At 44.9% G+C, this 15288-nt stretch overlaps 1 protein-coding gene across 2 annotated transcripts in view; it reads left to right on the forward strand.

Annotated features, from left to right (window-relative positions):
- ARHGAP35 (Rho GTPase activating protein 35) overlaps positions 1-12868 on the forward strand; it is a 122666-nt gene extending 109798 nt beyond the window's left edge. For both annotated transcript variants that reach the window (XM_075015966.1, XM_075015967.1), the window contains exons 5-7: positions 80-211; positions 3913-4018; positions 4558-12868. In XM_075015966.1, coding sequence (XP_074872067.1) covers positions 80-211; positions 3913-4018; positions 4558-4918 — 599 coding nt within the window. In that variant the 3' untranslated portion in view covers positions 4919-12868. The remainder of the gene's footprint in view (positions 1-79; positions 212-3912; positions 4019-4557) is intronic.
- The last annotated feature ends 2420 nt before the right edge of the window (positions 12869-15288 follow it).

Raw genomic sequence — 15288 nt, forward strand, 5'->3', positions numbered from 1 at the left:
CATGCATGCCATTTGCTTCACTGCAGCAGCTGCATGTCTTGTGTTGGGGAGATTTAACTGTTAAATGCTTCCATTGTAGATCACAGTCTAGACCTGGCAGAGAAGGACTTTACAGTGAATACTGTGGCTGGCGCCATGAAAAGCTTCTTCTCCGAATTGCCCGATCCCCTGGTACCGTACAATATGCAGATTGAGCTGGTGGAGGCCCACAGTGAGTATGCACAAGGCAATGGGTGACACCATTGTTTCGGAGCATAAAGAATCCAAATTCTTCTGTTCATCTGGCGTGATAGGAAACGGCATTCTTCTGTCTGAAATACATCAACTTTGCAGCAGAGCACATTGTGCTGGCAGCGTGTCGGCTTTAATTGCAGATTTCTTAGCTTTAATTGACTTAGTCCGTATTGTGTGTTGTGATCATGACAACAGTAATAATGGTCTTTGCTCGTAGAGCCTAGAGCCAGAGCTAAGTTAAGAGATATTTGTGGCACTGTCCTAATCATGCCCTCCTGTCCTCTGCCCCGTAACATCATGTTCTTCAGGACCTGGGTTGCTAGATACACATGCAGGACTTGAGCACATCTGGGATCTTCCTTGTTCCAGTATGTTGCCTTGGGATGAATTAAGTCCTGTGATCTGCATTGTTTGGGCAATGTAAGTCCAAAATTGCAGCCAGTTTCCTGGACCATGTTGGAAAGATTCCTGAGTCTCTTGGTTTGCTAAACTACCTGGAGCTTGGTTTCTGTGCAAGTTTTTTCCTCCCCCCTTGCTCGGAGGATATGTTGACCGATTGGCTTTTGCCTGCCAAAAAGGCAGCTACAACCTTTCCGGCCAGAGCAAAGTCTTCAGTTTTCCTTCTCACACAATACATGATCTCCATGAGCGGGCAAGCTGTAATAAATGCTTACAAGGCTGAGGAGCTTGGGTTTCCAGAAACTAGCTGGTAGACCAGTGAGCTGACGTTTCCGTGATGGGTTAGTGTGAAAGAACAGAACTCCTTCACCAGTGGTTTGAAGGCATCTAATGCTAGCTTTGGATATCGTCCCAAGAAAGGGATTATATGGACATAGTCTGTCCCCACACACAGAGGAATAGTCTCCTTCAGGACACTTCTTTTCCACCTCCCCTATCCTTAAGATAAAGCTGTAAGAGATTGTTAACATGACCAGTATCTTTAAAGAAAGAGCCTTTTGAATTAATGCCTATTAGTTAGGCTAGGAAAACCATAGATTCATCTGGAAGATGGCTCTGTCCTTGAATTTATCTTTAGGAGCTGGAAGTAAATAGGTTGGTGAGAGCCTAGTTATGCTGCCATCTAGAGAGGGAGAAGATAAAGGCATGCTTAAAATTGCATTGTGCAAGAAAATTGCTGACATAACATTTTTGTTTGCATTTTTTTGACCTGAGAAATCTTGCCAAGAAAAGTCAAGTAATTCTAGTGCAGCAACCTTTCTGAAACACACATCATCCCAGCTGATACTACTGTGAAGACAGCATATTACAGCAGAGTCTGTTGTGAATTTTATTTCCCTTTCATAACCTCCTTATTGCTATGTACATTCTGCAGAGATTCACAGCATGTTTGTGTGTTAGAGACATGTCTCTGTACATTTTAACCTGTGATACATTTTTTCAAGATAAATCTAAGTATGCAAGTAAGATTTTTTTCTATGCAGTTCAGTTGAGGGGGAAAAATGGAAATAAAATATTAAGGCTGAGGATTTAAATGAATAGCACAGATTCGCACAGTAACATTAATTCAGTTCTCTTGTGCATGATTCCTATATATTTTAATTAAAATCTCCATATCCAGGCACCTGACATTATTAATGGATTATCAGCCCCTGTGAGGGGTAAGGGACTCTTGTTACCTGGTACTGCAGAATCATTTTTAACAACGGTGAGATAAGTTTGCCCCAGTATCTTAGTACACAGAAGGGCACCGTAGGAATGGTAAATGCATAACTGGAACAGTGTTTGACTTGCCTTATTGGCTTCAAGGAAGGTGCCAGGTACACCCAAAAGTTACTTTTCATGGATATTTAAAAGTAGACTGTTGTTTACCTTTGAGGAAGACCCTTAAACACTTGTCTGTGTGAAATATGATAGACATTCAGATATCGGGCTGGCTTGAGTGTGGAGTTGAGGGAACACTATTGTCAGCTGACAGTTCAGTGTAGCGGAAGTTCCTATCTTCCTTCCAGAGCTTCCTAGCAAAGACCTGCTGTTTGGAGAGAATCGTTCAAATCACCAAGAGCTTGTATACATGCAGAGTAGCATTGGTTTTACAGATTTGATTTTAAAGTGATTTAGTTAAATTGGTGCAAAAGGTGTGGGCATGCTTACGTCAGTTCACAAAACTTTGGTTCAGTTATCTAAGCCCTACAAAGGGCCAGTTCTCTCTCTGCCAACCTAATACTCAGCCTGCCTCCCAGTAGCTGTTCCCAGTCCCACATGTATTGGCTGAGTTGGGATCATATGTCAGAGACCAAGAACAGTTAGCGGCAGTGTTTAGAGTCCTATCTGTGTCCTTGATGCAAGGTGCTCTACCTGTACTAGTGCCTCTAGTTCTCCCATAAAGCCAGACAGTTCCCAGGTAAGCTATCCATTTGAGAACTAACCAGGTTCCAGAGGGTTAGATCCCATCGTTGGACTCCTTGTTAGGGGCCTCTTCCCTTCCCAGAGCAGAATCTTCTGAGACAGGTGGAAGAGCCTGATATCTTGGAGCAGCAGTGGGTGACATCTAAAATGCCAGGCTGACGGTAAAGGATGAGATTATAACTGGAGTGGGATAAATTTAGATGATCTTCCTGTAAATACTCTCTCTTCCCCTTGATAAGTTGTATAATGATGAGCGATGCGTAAAGAGAGCAAGGTTCAAGATAGCCCTTTATTCTGGAGATCTGGATATACATTATGAATGGTGGAGGGTACCAGTTGCCGCACTGTCCTTGAAGGAGAGTAAGGAGTGAGGATGCTGGAGTCCTGTTGTCCAGGATGCTAAGGAGCAGGGTAGGAAAGAATGTAGTACCAATGCTGCTTCATAATTTTCCTGTTCCACTTCAGAATAACAGCTTAGAGCCAGTAGGATACAAGGCCGGATCCTGATGTCTTCAAAAGGTGGAAATAATTTCCTGTGATGCGCAGCTTCCCTGATTGGAGTATGTCTAAATTAGCTACCCACAGCTATACCAGCTTTTCATATCAATATGTGGTCTGAGGCGCAAGAGGAGACATACATATTCGTAACAAGGAGTTCTCTCCTACATGTGCTGTATGTCAGAAAGACCAACCTGATGCTCAAGCTTTCACCCCTGTTCATCCAGTGTTGGAATGCCTGTCTTAGCAGAGTGTGCCCACTGTTTCTTTTATAATGTGTCACCCAAAGGTATATACACAGCACTCTTTGACTGCTTTTGTAGGCCATGTACTGGATGGAAAAGGAAGCTATGGATGTGGTAATTATAGTCCGCAAAGGCAATGTAGCAGTATATATGTATGTATTCTTTGTAGAGAAGTCTATTAACTGAGCTGTGAATGTGTTGTACACTGGAGGTCATACAAGTGAGTAGGATGTAAAACTTCTCCGTATGCGATGATATTTGTATTTAAAAGGTGAAGTTATCATACCAAATCTGTGGCACAAAAATTCAAGTGCATGTGGCTTTAGGGTTAGCTGTGGATGGTAAACTTTTGGCATGAACAGTAGGATGACACTTGTCTGAGCAGATTCATGGAGCTGCTTGGCTTCTCTTTGGAGAAGACCCAGTAGAATTTACATCCATATGCTTGAGTAGGTTCTCTTTGCTACTGGGGGTCTTTGAGATGTTTTTTTAATCAGTTTATCAAAGGCTCATGAGCATTTCACTTCCTCAGAAATTACTGGTTCTCACCCCTTTTTTCTTTTGACAGAAATTAATGACCGCGAGCAGAAGCTACATGCGCTCAAAGAGGTGCTGAAGAAATTTCCCAAGGAGAACTATGAGGTCTTCAAATATGTCATCTCTCATTTGAACAAGTATGTTCCTTTTTTTAAAGACCATGGATGGCAGTTGAATACTTGAGCTGTGACCTTTATTCCATGAGTTGCTTCTTAACATGAGCTGTGTACCAACCACTGAAACAATATTAAGCTGATGTTGACTTATTTAGCAGCTATAAGAGAAGCAGAGAAGCAGCCTGGAGTAAATTTGTTCCTTGGTAGTTGTCCCAGTTAGGTGAGCATGTAATTTATTAAGGGGCTAGTTAAGTCCTATAAATGTTGCTCCACCAGAACTCTGTGAGGAAGACCTATGTTAGGCCCACATTTGTTCAACTCTGTCCATTTCTGCTCAGCATGTCAGTTGCTTCTGGATATGTAAGGTCATCCATTCTGTGCTGCCCAGGGGAGGGAAGGAAGAGAACTCTCTCACAAGGCACATGGCAGTCACTTGAGTGTGTTTGATCATGGTTTCCTAGTCCACTGGAATTGGGATAATGCTGTGCCCTTCATGTCCTAGATATGTGAGTGTTTTTGTGAACAGACTGTGCTCACGACCTCTCTGTTGTCGGTTGTAGGGTCAGTCACAACAGCAGAGTGAATCTGATGACCAGTGAGAACCTCTCCATCTGCTTCTGGCCCACCTTGATGAGACCTGACTTCAGCACTATGGACGCTCTCACTGCAACTCGCACCTATCAGACAATCATTGAACTCTTCATTCAGCAGTGCCCCTTCTTTTTCTACAATCGGCCAATTATTGAGCCCCCCAGTGCTACACCCAGTTCTCCGTCAGCAGTTCCTGCCAGCACACCTTTCTTATCCAGCACACCAGTGATGACTCAGCCGTCCCCGCCACAGACTCCCCCTCCATCGCCACAGACTCCCCTCCAGCCTCTTCTCCCACCCCAGCTTCAAGCGGAGCAGCACACACTGTGAACTGGTGTGGTGGGAGAATGGAGATATCTGGTCTTTTCTCACACAGCGTGGAGATTGGAAAGGAAACCCAGGGTTCTGCTGTTCCCCTCTCTCCTACCACCCCACTGCAAACTTCAGCTGTACTGGCAGTCTGAGAAGGCAGGAACAAGTTGAGGTGCCAGGTGTAAACTGAGGGTTCCAGACTGGTGCCTGAGGCTGGGTTGAAGAGGACATTGGACCTTTCTCTTGTTTGTAGGGGGTGTGTGTGTGTGTGTGGGGTGGGAGGGGTCACTTTTGAGTATTGAATCTGTTCAAGTTGATTGGTTCTGCTCCAAGCTAGCCAACATTTATGACCGTACTGCCAAGTTCAGTCTAGGGCTCTGAGATCTGTTGCTTCTGTCCACTTGGCTGTTTGTTCATTGACTGACTCTTTTCAACACCCTCAGCCTGGGCAAGGGAAAGCTCCTGCCAGAGCACAGAGCTACAGAAAACACAAACACATTCCACAGGATATAGTGGAGGCTCATCCAACACTAAGAAAAAAAAATTTGCTGATCACGGGGACCATAACTGAGAGCAATCTCACTGATAGCTACTCCGAGAACTGCTTCGCCACAGGTCTGGACCCTGTCTTTCTAGAACCAATACAGCTTTGTGTTCGGATGAAGCTAGAATGTAACTTTCTCTGAACTTTTAACAGATGACCAGGGTGGGAAGTGAGCGGAATCTCCGTTCTGAACAAAGGAACACTGGAAAAACTAAGATGTTCCCACCACCCACTGGTTTTAATCAAGACATGAGACATGTGGCACAGAACATGGGCCCCTTTTCCTTGGAAGCAGAACTACTGTGCAGAGCAGGTTCCTAGGAGAGTTCAGGCTTGTTGGGCTGCCCTTGATTTGGCTTAGCCTTGCCTTTTCCTTGACAAATCACTACATATCTCTCACCCCATAGAAATGGCATTAGCACTTCCAAGAAGAGAGGTTTGGAAACAGTAGATGTTTACTATCAGACTTAAGCTGGATTTTGATTCCTTTGAAACACTATTGTTACTGAAACACTTTTGTTAAGCTGTTTGAGGTGGGTGGGAGGGGGGGCAGGTGGTGGGACTAGAACACTTTTTTCTTTTGTTGGTTTTTTTAGTCCAGCACATACTGTGCAGTGAGGTGGTGAGGGAAGCGTATGTCTGCAGTGTGTCCTGGGGCTCTGAAAGCACAGACAGTACTGCAGCTAACTTGTCTGTGGCAGGGACTGCAGCAGTAAGACAGTTGTAGCAGTCCTTAATTGGATGGCTTCTGAAGCCCCTAAGCATTGAAGATGTTCTGGCTTTGTGAGTAAGACTCTGTGCAAGTATTCCTGCTAAACAGGGTGGGGTGGAGCATGCTGCTGGTGTTCTTCCAAGGCTCTGATTTGGTTTGCTTGAAAAAAAATTGTAGCCGGCCCGATGGCATCGTGGAAGAGGAGCCATCTTCCAGGCCCTCCTTGTCTCCAGCTGCTAGCAGCTAGGTGACACTTCGGCTTTCTGACACAGAGTAAAAGGACGTTCACTGCATTAGCAGCTGCTGCAGGTTGATGCCACAAACTTAGCAAGAAAGGTGGAGAATGAACAGTGGGGGGATGGGGGTAGGGTGGAAAACAGAAGCGTGTGCCTGGAAAAGATGGTAGATTCTCAAGGCTCCATCTTGGACCATTCTCTAGGATCCATATGCGGATGCCTAACATGAGGTCACCACACAATAGTGTGCAGGTTTAGCTAGTGCTACAGCACATTCTAAGTGCTAATTGAGCACTTGAATTGCTGTACCTGCTGTCCTCCCTCATCTCCATTTGCATGTGCTGTGTGTGTCTGTCGTCCAGTCCTGCCCACACCCCTGCTGACCTGTCCCTCAACCCTCTAAACTGTTGTGTGCGCATGTCACCTTCCTTCTTCTTCCTTTCCACAAGTAAGCTGCTGTGTGCGCACATCACCTCCTAAACCTATGTGGTCTCCTCATTTCCTCTCTGTGTGTGGCCTCCCTTATCCTCAGTAACATAGGGCAGTTTTTTAACTGGAGTTTCTATGGTACCAAAGGGAGAAATCCCTACAAAGACCCTCCTGCATCTCCTCGCACTTTAATATGGGATCTGTGGTTTATCACTGTTTTTTTTTATCTTTCAGGGATGTCTGAATCCCTCTAACTAGGCAGTTCAAAAACAAAAATAACCTCAGAGCCCGCCCTGCCCGCCCTTTGCCCTTTGGCATGCAGAACCAGCTCTCGGCGAGTTTAAGCCCTCCTATAAATAAACTGGGTTATTTATGTACTGACAAAACTGCATTTAAAGTTATGCCTGTGACAGAATAACATGCTTGAAAGTACTTCTTATAGCATTCCTCCGAGTTTTATATTCTCATGCTTTAAAACAAAAGCTTTTATGTAAATACTGGATGATAGTTTTTTAGAACACCCCACCCCACAAGACTTTTAGGCTGTGCATGTATGATGCTAATGTGCTGAGCGGAGGAGAGATGAAATGCTACGTTGGTTCCTTTCAAACCTGTTGTTATAAAATAAGGACCCATCTGCTCTGTGGACTCTGAGGGTGGGAAAGGATCTGTTTGTTGTGTGTTCTTCCTTTGGATTCGATAGGGCTTTGGGGAACATATTTCTCTGTAAAAAGGTTTGTTCTGTGCCTTTCTATAGGTCTGATGCTAAACTTCTCTCCAGACAGCTCTTTGGTACCTCTATCCAAAGCCTGCTCAGAGCAGAGCCTGAGGATTCTGCAGGAACAAGGCCCATCTGTTCAGACAAAAAAAGTCCCATTCCCTGCAGAGCAGTGGTGCATTCTTGGCTCGCAGCACTGATCAATTCCTGTTGTGTTGTTGGAATGGGGCCCTACACTTCCGCCTGTGAGGTAAAGCAGTCAATCTCAGGAGCTCCCTTCCTGGATTCCTCTACTGTGCAGAGACTGGGTCTGCCCAGTCACCCATCTGTGGCCTTGAGACTTCCTGTGTATTGCCGACTGGAGCAGCTAGGCCTGGCTTACTGGGAGTAAAGTGTGTAGGAAGGAGACAACTATTATACTGATCTGGTCTAAAATTCTAACTCCAGTAGGGGAGCCTGCTTTTGCCCATAGGATGGAAATAATGTACCTCTGTTTTTAAAGAAACAAAAAAAAAAAACCTTGCTGATGGATTTGGTTGCTCTGAAAGGCCCTGGAGATACCTAACTGCGAAGAAGGCTGACTGTGTCCAGTCAGCTGGCATATATCTGGTTGGTTGCTCCTTACGGACAGGTGTTAACTGGCTATGCCTCCCTGAGCAGTAATGTTCTGCCCATGCCTGGCACACGTATTTTTTCACACCCCTTTCGTGCCATCTCGGCTTTATGAATGGTCAGGACTTTTCTGTATTCTGGGGAATGTGGCTTTTCGGTACGGAGGAGGCAGCGACCCTAGAGCCAACAAAAAATGCATGTTTGGCTTCATGATGCATGTGGTACTCCCAAGGGAATTCTGCGCCAAAGAATTAAAAGTTGTGCTCACAATTTTAAAATTCTGCATGTTTTACTTGTCAAAACAACAGTCATGCCAGTTTACATTATTTTGGCAGTTTATTTCCCAGTACCTGTCAGCAAGCAATGCGGACAACAGAGATTTGGGGAGTGTTTTTTGACAAATGGATTCCTTCCTTGGCACGTTACTACAGAATGCTGAGTGGTGATTCGTTCAAACTGCAATACAGAAACTTGCTTCCCGCCTGCCTCAGAAGCAGTGCAAAGGCTTGGGGGAGTCAGGGATGACAGAGGGGAAGAGACTTGCTGGGAAGGAGTCTGGGTGTGAATTTGGAGGTTGTTGAGTGTGGCTGGGCAAAGTACAGAACAGATCTGTCTGTGAGAGAGAATATGAATTGTCGTGGAACTACCCCCATGCAGACCATGACTGAACCATAGTCTCTCTGCCAGACCTGTCTTCATGTCCCTGCACCCCATCACCACTCCCCTATCACTGTGCCTCCCTCTCCATCTCCTTGTGTCCCTGCATCCCCACACCCATACAGGCCCTGCCCCATTATATCCTCCCGCCAGTCCTTCTGAACCATGGTCTGTGAGCTTCCAGTAACCCGTGGCCCCACCAGAAGGTGCTGTGAGGAATGCAGTCTCTTCTCTTCCTTAGCTGCAGGTGGGGCTGCTCCTACCTTGGAGTGGCACAGTCAGCAGCCCTTGGTGGATGAAAGGTGTGTAACTGCAGAACTTCTCCATAACCTGTATTTTCTGCTGAGGACTAAAAAAAATGTTGCATGTGTGTAGTGGCACAGAATCCCCCCAGGAGTAATACAGTTGTGTTCCTACTTCAGGCAGGAAGGGTGGGGAGGAAAAGTAGGCCCCGAAGGGTGGAAACTTGAGTAGTTTTTAGCTTCTAGTTGCGTTTTGAAAACTGTCTTGGCTGTGTGCTCACCACGTGGCTAAATTGGCTATCCAGTGTGCAGCTTATCTCACTAGGAGAGCACTCTGCTAGAGGCTGGAAATGTGTCTGCTTTCTTGCCCATGTAGTCTCTGGTACCTATCATAGAGATAGTGGTAAAATTCTTCCAAAGTATTCATTTGTAAGGCAAATGGATGTTTTCTTCATGCGTTTTTTGGAAGCGCTTAGCACCTGCTTCATTAATCTGTGCTCCAGCTTTTCTGTGATTCTGTTTTTCCTTTCTTGTGTAACTCGGAGCAGCCATGATCCTTGCTATTCTGTTGTTTTTAACCTAAAATCGAACCCTTTTAAATAGATTACAGGCAGCTGAGGTTTAATTCACTTGTTTAAAAGAAGCCAATTGCAGAAGGATGCTTATTCGACACTAGGGCACGTTTCCGGACATGTAGCCAGCTCTTCCTTCTGGCTGTGCTTAGCTCTGATACTTGGCAATTACATTTCATCAGTGATAGACATCTGTGACATTTCATGGTTCTTACACAGTCATAGGAGTGGGGAAATTAATTTTTAAACCACTTCCACTTCTATTGCTGTGCTGATCATTTGTCTTCAATTTCAGTGACTCTCAGCAACTGTGGTCCAGAGTCTGTTTTTTACATGTACAAACACTTACAGTTTTAGTTTCCCAGAATTGTTTCTTCATTTAAGTATGTGTCATTCAGTCTGTCCATCTAACCCAGAGTGCTGAATTGATGTGTAGCACTCCCACTCTTGCTTTTTTCTCCCCATTTCTTGTGTAATAGGTCCTAGTTTTTACTGCTAGGTTTAAATGCCCTTTTTGTAAAATTGAAATACAATAGGGATATTGTATTTTAAATTTAGTTTAAAACAGGACATAAGTTATTGTTTAAATAAAAAAATCATTAATTTTTTCCCCTGTGTTCATTTTAAAAACAAAAATCCATTTCTTAAATTGTATGGGAATAAAACTTGTCCTGAAAAGTTGGATTAGTACTTCACCCAGCTTATTTTTCTGGTACTTGTATTTTCACATGTAAAATGATCTCTATATATGTTGAATTAACAAAATATTTTGCGTTCAAGACGAAGAAACAAAACATATTAATGGTATTAAAATGTGTTAGTAGTTCCAGCTAAGTATGTGCCCGAAACAAGTTTTTTGCAGGAAAAAAAGTGAAGATCTGTATGTAAAGAAAAGTATAACGGTTATTTCTTTGTATTTTTAGGGGCCTAACATCTACATCCTTTAGTTATTGGTGATTAGAATATATTTCCTTTTATGCTTCTTTTAAGGACACTTTTAACAATTTGTGGTATTTTCCAGGGCCAATCCAATTAGTGCATGATAATGTTTAAAGCTCTGGGCCAAAGAGCCCATTTTCTGCTGAGTTTAAAAAAAAAATCATGTATTTGCTACAGAGTATTGTAATTGTCTCAATGGGAATGGTGTAAAAACTTAAAAGGCCTTATGTGATATGTATCATAGTTAATAAATCAATCTTGTAAAAAAAAAAACCACAGAAACAAAAAGAGATCCCTCCAAAACCAACCCATGCGGTTCTTCCGGTGGCTTATCCTCTTGTCTTGTTTCTCTTTCGTTTCTGCTATGGAGGTGTGGGGCAGTGTTGCTGCAGGCGGTGTCTAACAGATCACCGCTGCAGGCTTCACGTTGCCGGCATGGGGAATAGCTAAATGCCTATCAGAAATAAATTGTCACTAAAGCCTGGGGTGGGGGAATGCAAGGCGGTCATTGAGTCAGAACTGGAGAAATCTGCCCTTTGAATGTTGCAGGGTTGGGGTGCTGTGGTGAAAAACAGGCAGGGCTGTCCAGGGATAGGCTATCAAGCTCCTGAGCTGTTTGCAGTATGTATCCGCCCCCCTGAAGAACAGACTCAGGGACTGGTTTGTCAGCTCTTATTTCAGAAACTGATCCAGCTCTTGGCATAGGCACTGAGGGTAGCAGTCCAACTACAAAGTAAAGGAGTGCTGGTTAAAAGCAGCCTGAGCACAGCTCTGAGATGTGAGAATTGGCTCATTCATCTGGAGGAGGCTTGTTATGGAGCAACAAACTTTATTACGGAGCAACTACGCTGCAGATGTGGTTCATCAGCAAGGGCATGAAAAGTTATGCCCATAATCCCTATTCACCTGGAGGCGGTTGCCTTACTTTAACACCACAGGCGAGCTTAAGTGCCACACTTGAACCTTCCCTTTTCCACAAACTCTTTTTCAAACTGTATACCACCAGTAGTGCTGCTTTCTGGGTAGTTGAGTCAGGTATATTGGGTGTAGCACAGCCTATTTTTTATACGAATTTCGAAGGCTTTGCTTTTTTTAAGGATCCAGCTGCTTTTGGCCTTAACACAAGGGCTAGACAAACAGGTGCATGGCAGGGGTAAATGCCATTGCTAACGAAGTCTTCATCCACCGTTGGACACTGTTGCACATGAACTCATCTCTTAGGATATGGTTACACTTGCACTTGATCATCAAATCTCTTGTCATTCATGAGAGCTCAACCCCTCTGGCCCCCAGGAATGAGAAAGTTTGGCCGCAGCAAGTGCCACTCTGCATGCTTGCTCCAGCTGACAAAGCGAAAGTCCCTTGTTAAGGGATGGAAGTATTTTGTCAGCAAAAGTGCTGACAAACAGCGTTCACACATGCTGACTTCTAGTGACAGGGCTGTGTTGACATATCCTTGTCGCTAAAAGTTGCGTAGTGCAAACACACCTTTAGTAGCTGCACAGGAAGTGTGTCTGTCAGCAGCCATTTGGGCTTAAACTTCAGTGTTGGATGAAAAACTTACATGACTGGAAATAGACATACATTTTTTTCTTCGTTACACTAGAACGGTTTGGACAACGTGTCTCTGCCTAATCTGAATGGATCATGCATTTAACGTGACCAATGAATGGGTCCAGCTCCCAAGAAAATAAAATGTTGGACAAATTTCAAACCTTTCTTGCTTGGAGAGGGTGGGGGGAGTGGGGCCTGGGGACTACCATGAGAAACAAAACTGCATGGAACATTCAGAGTTAAAAAAATTAGGGCTGTGTTGTAAAATGCAGCAGAAATATTTTTTTCTTCAAAATAAGTAGCCTAGCTGCATAAAATTTCATGGATTCCTCCACTGCTTCTATAATAAAGCACTTAAAAAGTTTGAAGAGAAATCATAGAAGCACAAAACATTTATTTCAACAGTGACACGTCCCCCAGACTCATCTTGGAAGTGGTTACAAACTAATCATTACTCTAGCACCTAGGAGCCTAGTCATGGACCCAGACTTTATTGTACTAGGGTCTGTAAACTCTCTGGTAAATACCTGGGCCCCCTTCACGGTGCGTCTCACAATATTCATGATATCCTTCCTTACTGCACCCCTGAGGGTAGTACCAGGGCTGTTATCCCTTTTGGATAGAAGGAGGAATGAAGAGATTGAAGTCACTTAACCACGGTCACACAGGGAATCTTTGGCAGACCATGGTATTGAACCCACATCTCTATAGGCATGGATAGTCCTGGGGCTGTGTGTGGGACAGAACTGTCAATAAAGCAGCCTGTACCTGACAATGCTTGTTTTGTCTTCATTGGCTTCGCCCAAGGAGCCCAAGTCCTTTGTGAGTTTTTGTTCCGTTTCTTCTGAAGCACTGGGGTAGTCGCCATAAAGGAAAAGGAAATTTGATGGTTTAACACGGGATGTCCTTAGTAAGGTGCCTCAGGCCCACCCAGAGCATGTGAGGGCAAGATCTTGCAGCTGTTCCTTTGTAAGGGAATCAGAAGTTCCTAACCCTATAAGCACAGGAGAGTTTGTGTGTATCACTGCTGCCTCCTGCTGCATGGAATCTTAGCAACATCCAACACCATAGAATCGACAACTGGCTCAAAGCTGGCCAAGGGAACATTCTTCTGTTGGAAAATGGCTTCTGCGGGAAACGTCAACACAAAGGACATTTTCGTTTTCTGGGAGGGAGGAGTGGGGACCCAGAAGCATTTTGACGGTATTGGAAGCCAGCAATTCACAAAGGTCCGTGGTGTAGCCCAGACCCTGCCACGAGAAATTGGTCTCACCGGTGCCCAGTTACTGATGTGAGCACCAGGCAATATTGGAGGAGAGACTGCAATGATGGTCCAGTTGAAACTGCGTGAGGCCGGTTAAGGAGAAAGGAATCACCTGCATTGGAGTTGACCACTCTGTTCTCAGAAGGAAAGTAACCTAGGGTATCTGATGGGCAACCAGAGCTTTGGATTTTTTTTTTCCCCAAGTTGTTCTAGTCCCTGTTGTGAGGGCCTAATTGTGAGGATTGAGGGCCATCACCACCAACACTAATACCTGCAGTTGAGTTTCCTCTAGGGATGTCAGAGAATCATGGAAGATTAAGGTTGGAAGAGGCCTCAGGATGTTATCTAGCCCAGCCCCCTGCACGGAAAGAAGTCAAACTTCAGTCTAGCGCTGCTTTCGTTTGAGCTGTGGAAGGATCACAAGACAGAGCAACCTGACCTGAAAGCCACGAGTGTTTACTTTAAATGGAGTAAATTAACATTTGTTTTGTGTGGTGGCCAGTCTTCCCTCTATTTTATTTCCAATCTTGGGCAGGATGCATTTTATGTGCACTGAGGCATATGTGGATGTGCACGCTGGATAGAAACATGCTGCCCACTGTGGGCGCTTTGCTAATCAGTTGGGCAGCACCAGAATTAATCCTGGGTGGCCACACAAGCTCTCATCTTACAGGGAATGCTGGTGGTGGTCCCTATGGGTATCCATTGGGGGTGCATATGTGCTCCATGTGCCTGAAACCAGGCAATTTTTTCAATAACTATGTCTGTTGGTCTATGCCTAAGCTTGTGCATTGAGCCATGTGTGAGTCTAAGGGGGCAGAGTTGACTGACTTCCTCTACTGTTCTTTCCTTCATGGGCTGAGATGGAAACCCTGAGGGTTCGCGGCTTTTATGTGTTCTGCTCAAATCTCATTCCATTATTCTGAATAGGTTTGTTTGTTTTTTCTTTGCATTAGATAGTTCAGGGGTGTTCCTCCCCCTATGACCTCTGCCATTTGGAGCAACTGGTATGCCCGAAATACCAGGCTACAAACCTTGCCCATGGTCTTGGACAAACAGTGATCCATACCAAAGCTGTACTACCTTATTCCGGCCAATTACAAGATCTCTTGTTCTGTTCCTGCTGGGACTAGACAGTCTCATGAACTCTGGTTCTGCAGAACTCTGAACTGAGAAGAGTTCTTCATAAACCCCTGATATGCTGTTGGGCCATTATGTTCTTTGGCACAAAGCCATGGAGTAAGAGCTAAAGGGTAAACACTCCCCTGATACGCAGGATTAATCACCTTCTCTGACCTCTAAAGGGAAATAACTTCTGCCCTCTGGCCTTCAGGACTGAGTGAGGTTCTGTGCAGTGATATGTCTAGAGTTCGTGAAGAGCCTGGGTCTGGTACAGGAAGATATCTTCTCTGGCGCTCCCTCCACACTCGGCACAAGCTACAGCTGCACTGTCAGATCAACCCAGAGTCAAAGGTGGTCCATGCCAGCTATTCCTGAGTATACCAGCATGAAAGAACCAGCAGTCTCTGCTCATCCAGAGTTGTAAGAATGGCCACACTGGCTCCGACCAGTGGTCCAGCTAGCCCAGTATTCTCTCTTTTGACAATGGCCAGCGGTGAGTGCCCCACTGGGAGTGAACCCAACAGGCCATTCTCAACAATTCTTTTTCATTCCCATACCCACACTCCATCATTTGCCAGTTCCAAAGACCAGCCATGGCACAGAGGCACTAACGCACCAGTGCACTATTCGCTGGTTCCTTCTGCTAGCGAGAGTGTCCCAGGACAGACGGTACCGTTGGCTTTACCAGTGGACTCAGGTGAGCCTGTGCTTGATAAACTGACAGCAATTCATCTAACTGTTCCAAGGTGTGAGATGAAACCTGAGTTCCAGGACCTTGTTAGGCACC

The sequence above is a fragment of the Carettochelys insculpta genome, chromosome 22, assembly GCF_033958435.1.
Source record: "Carettochelys insculpta isolate YL-2023 chromosome 22, ASM3395843v1, whole genome shotgun sequence".
Taxonomy (NCBI): Eukaryota; Metazoa; Chordata; order Testudines; family Carettochelyidae; genus Carettochelys; species Carettochelys insculpta.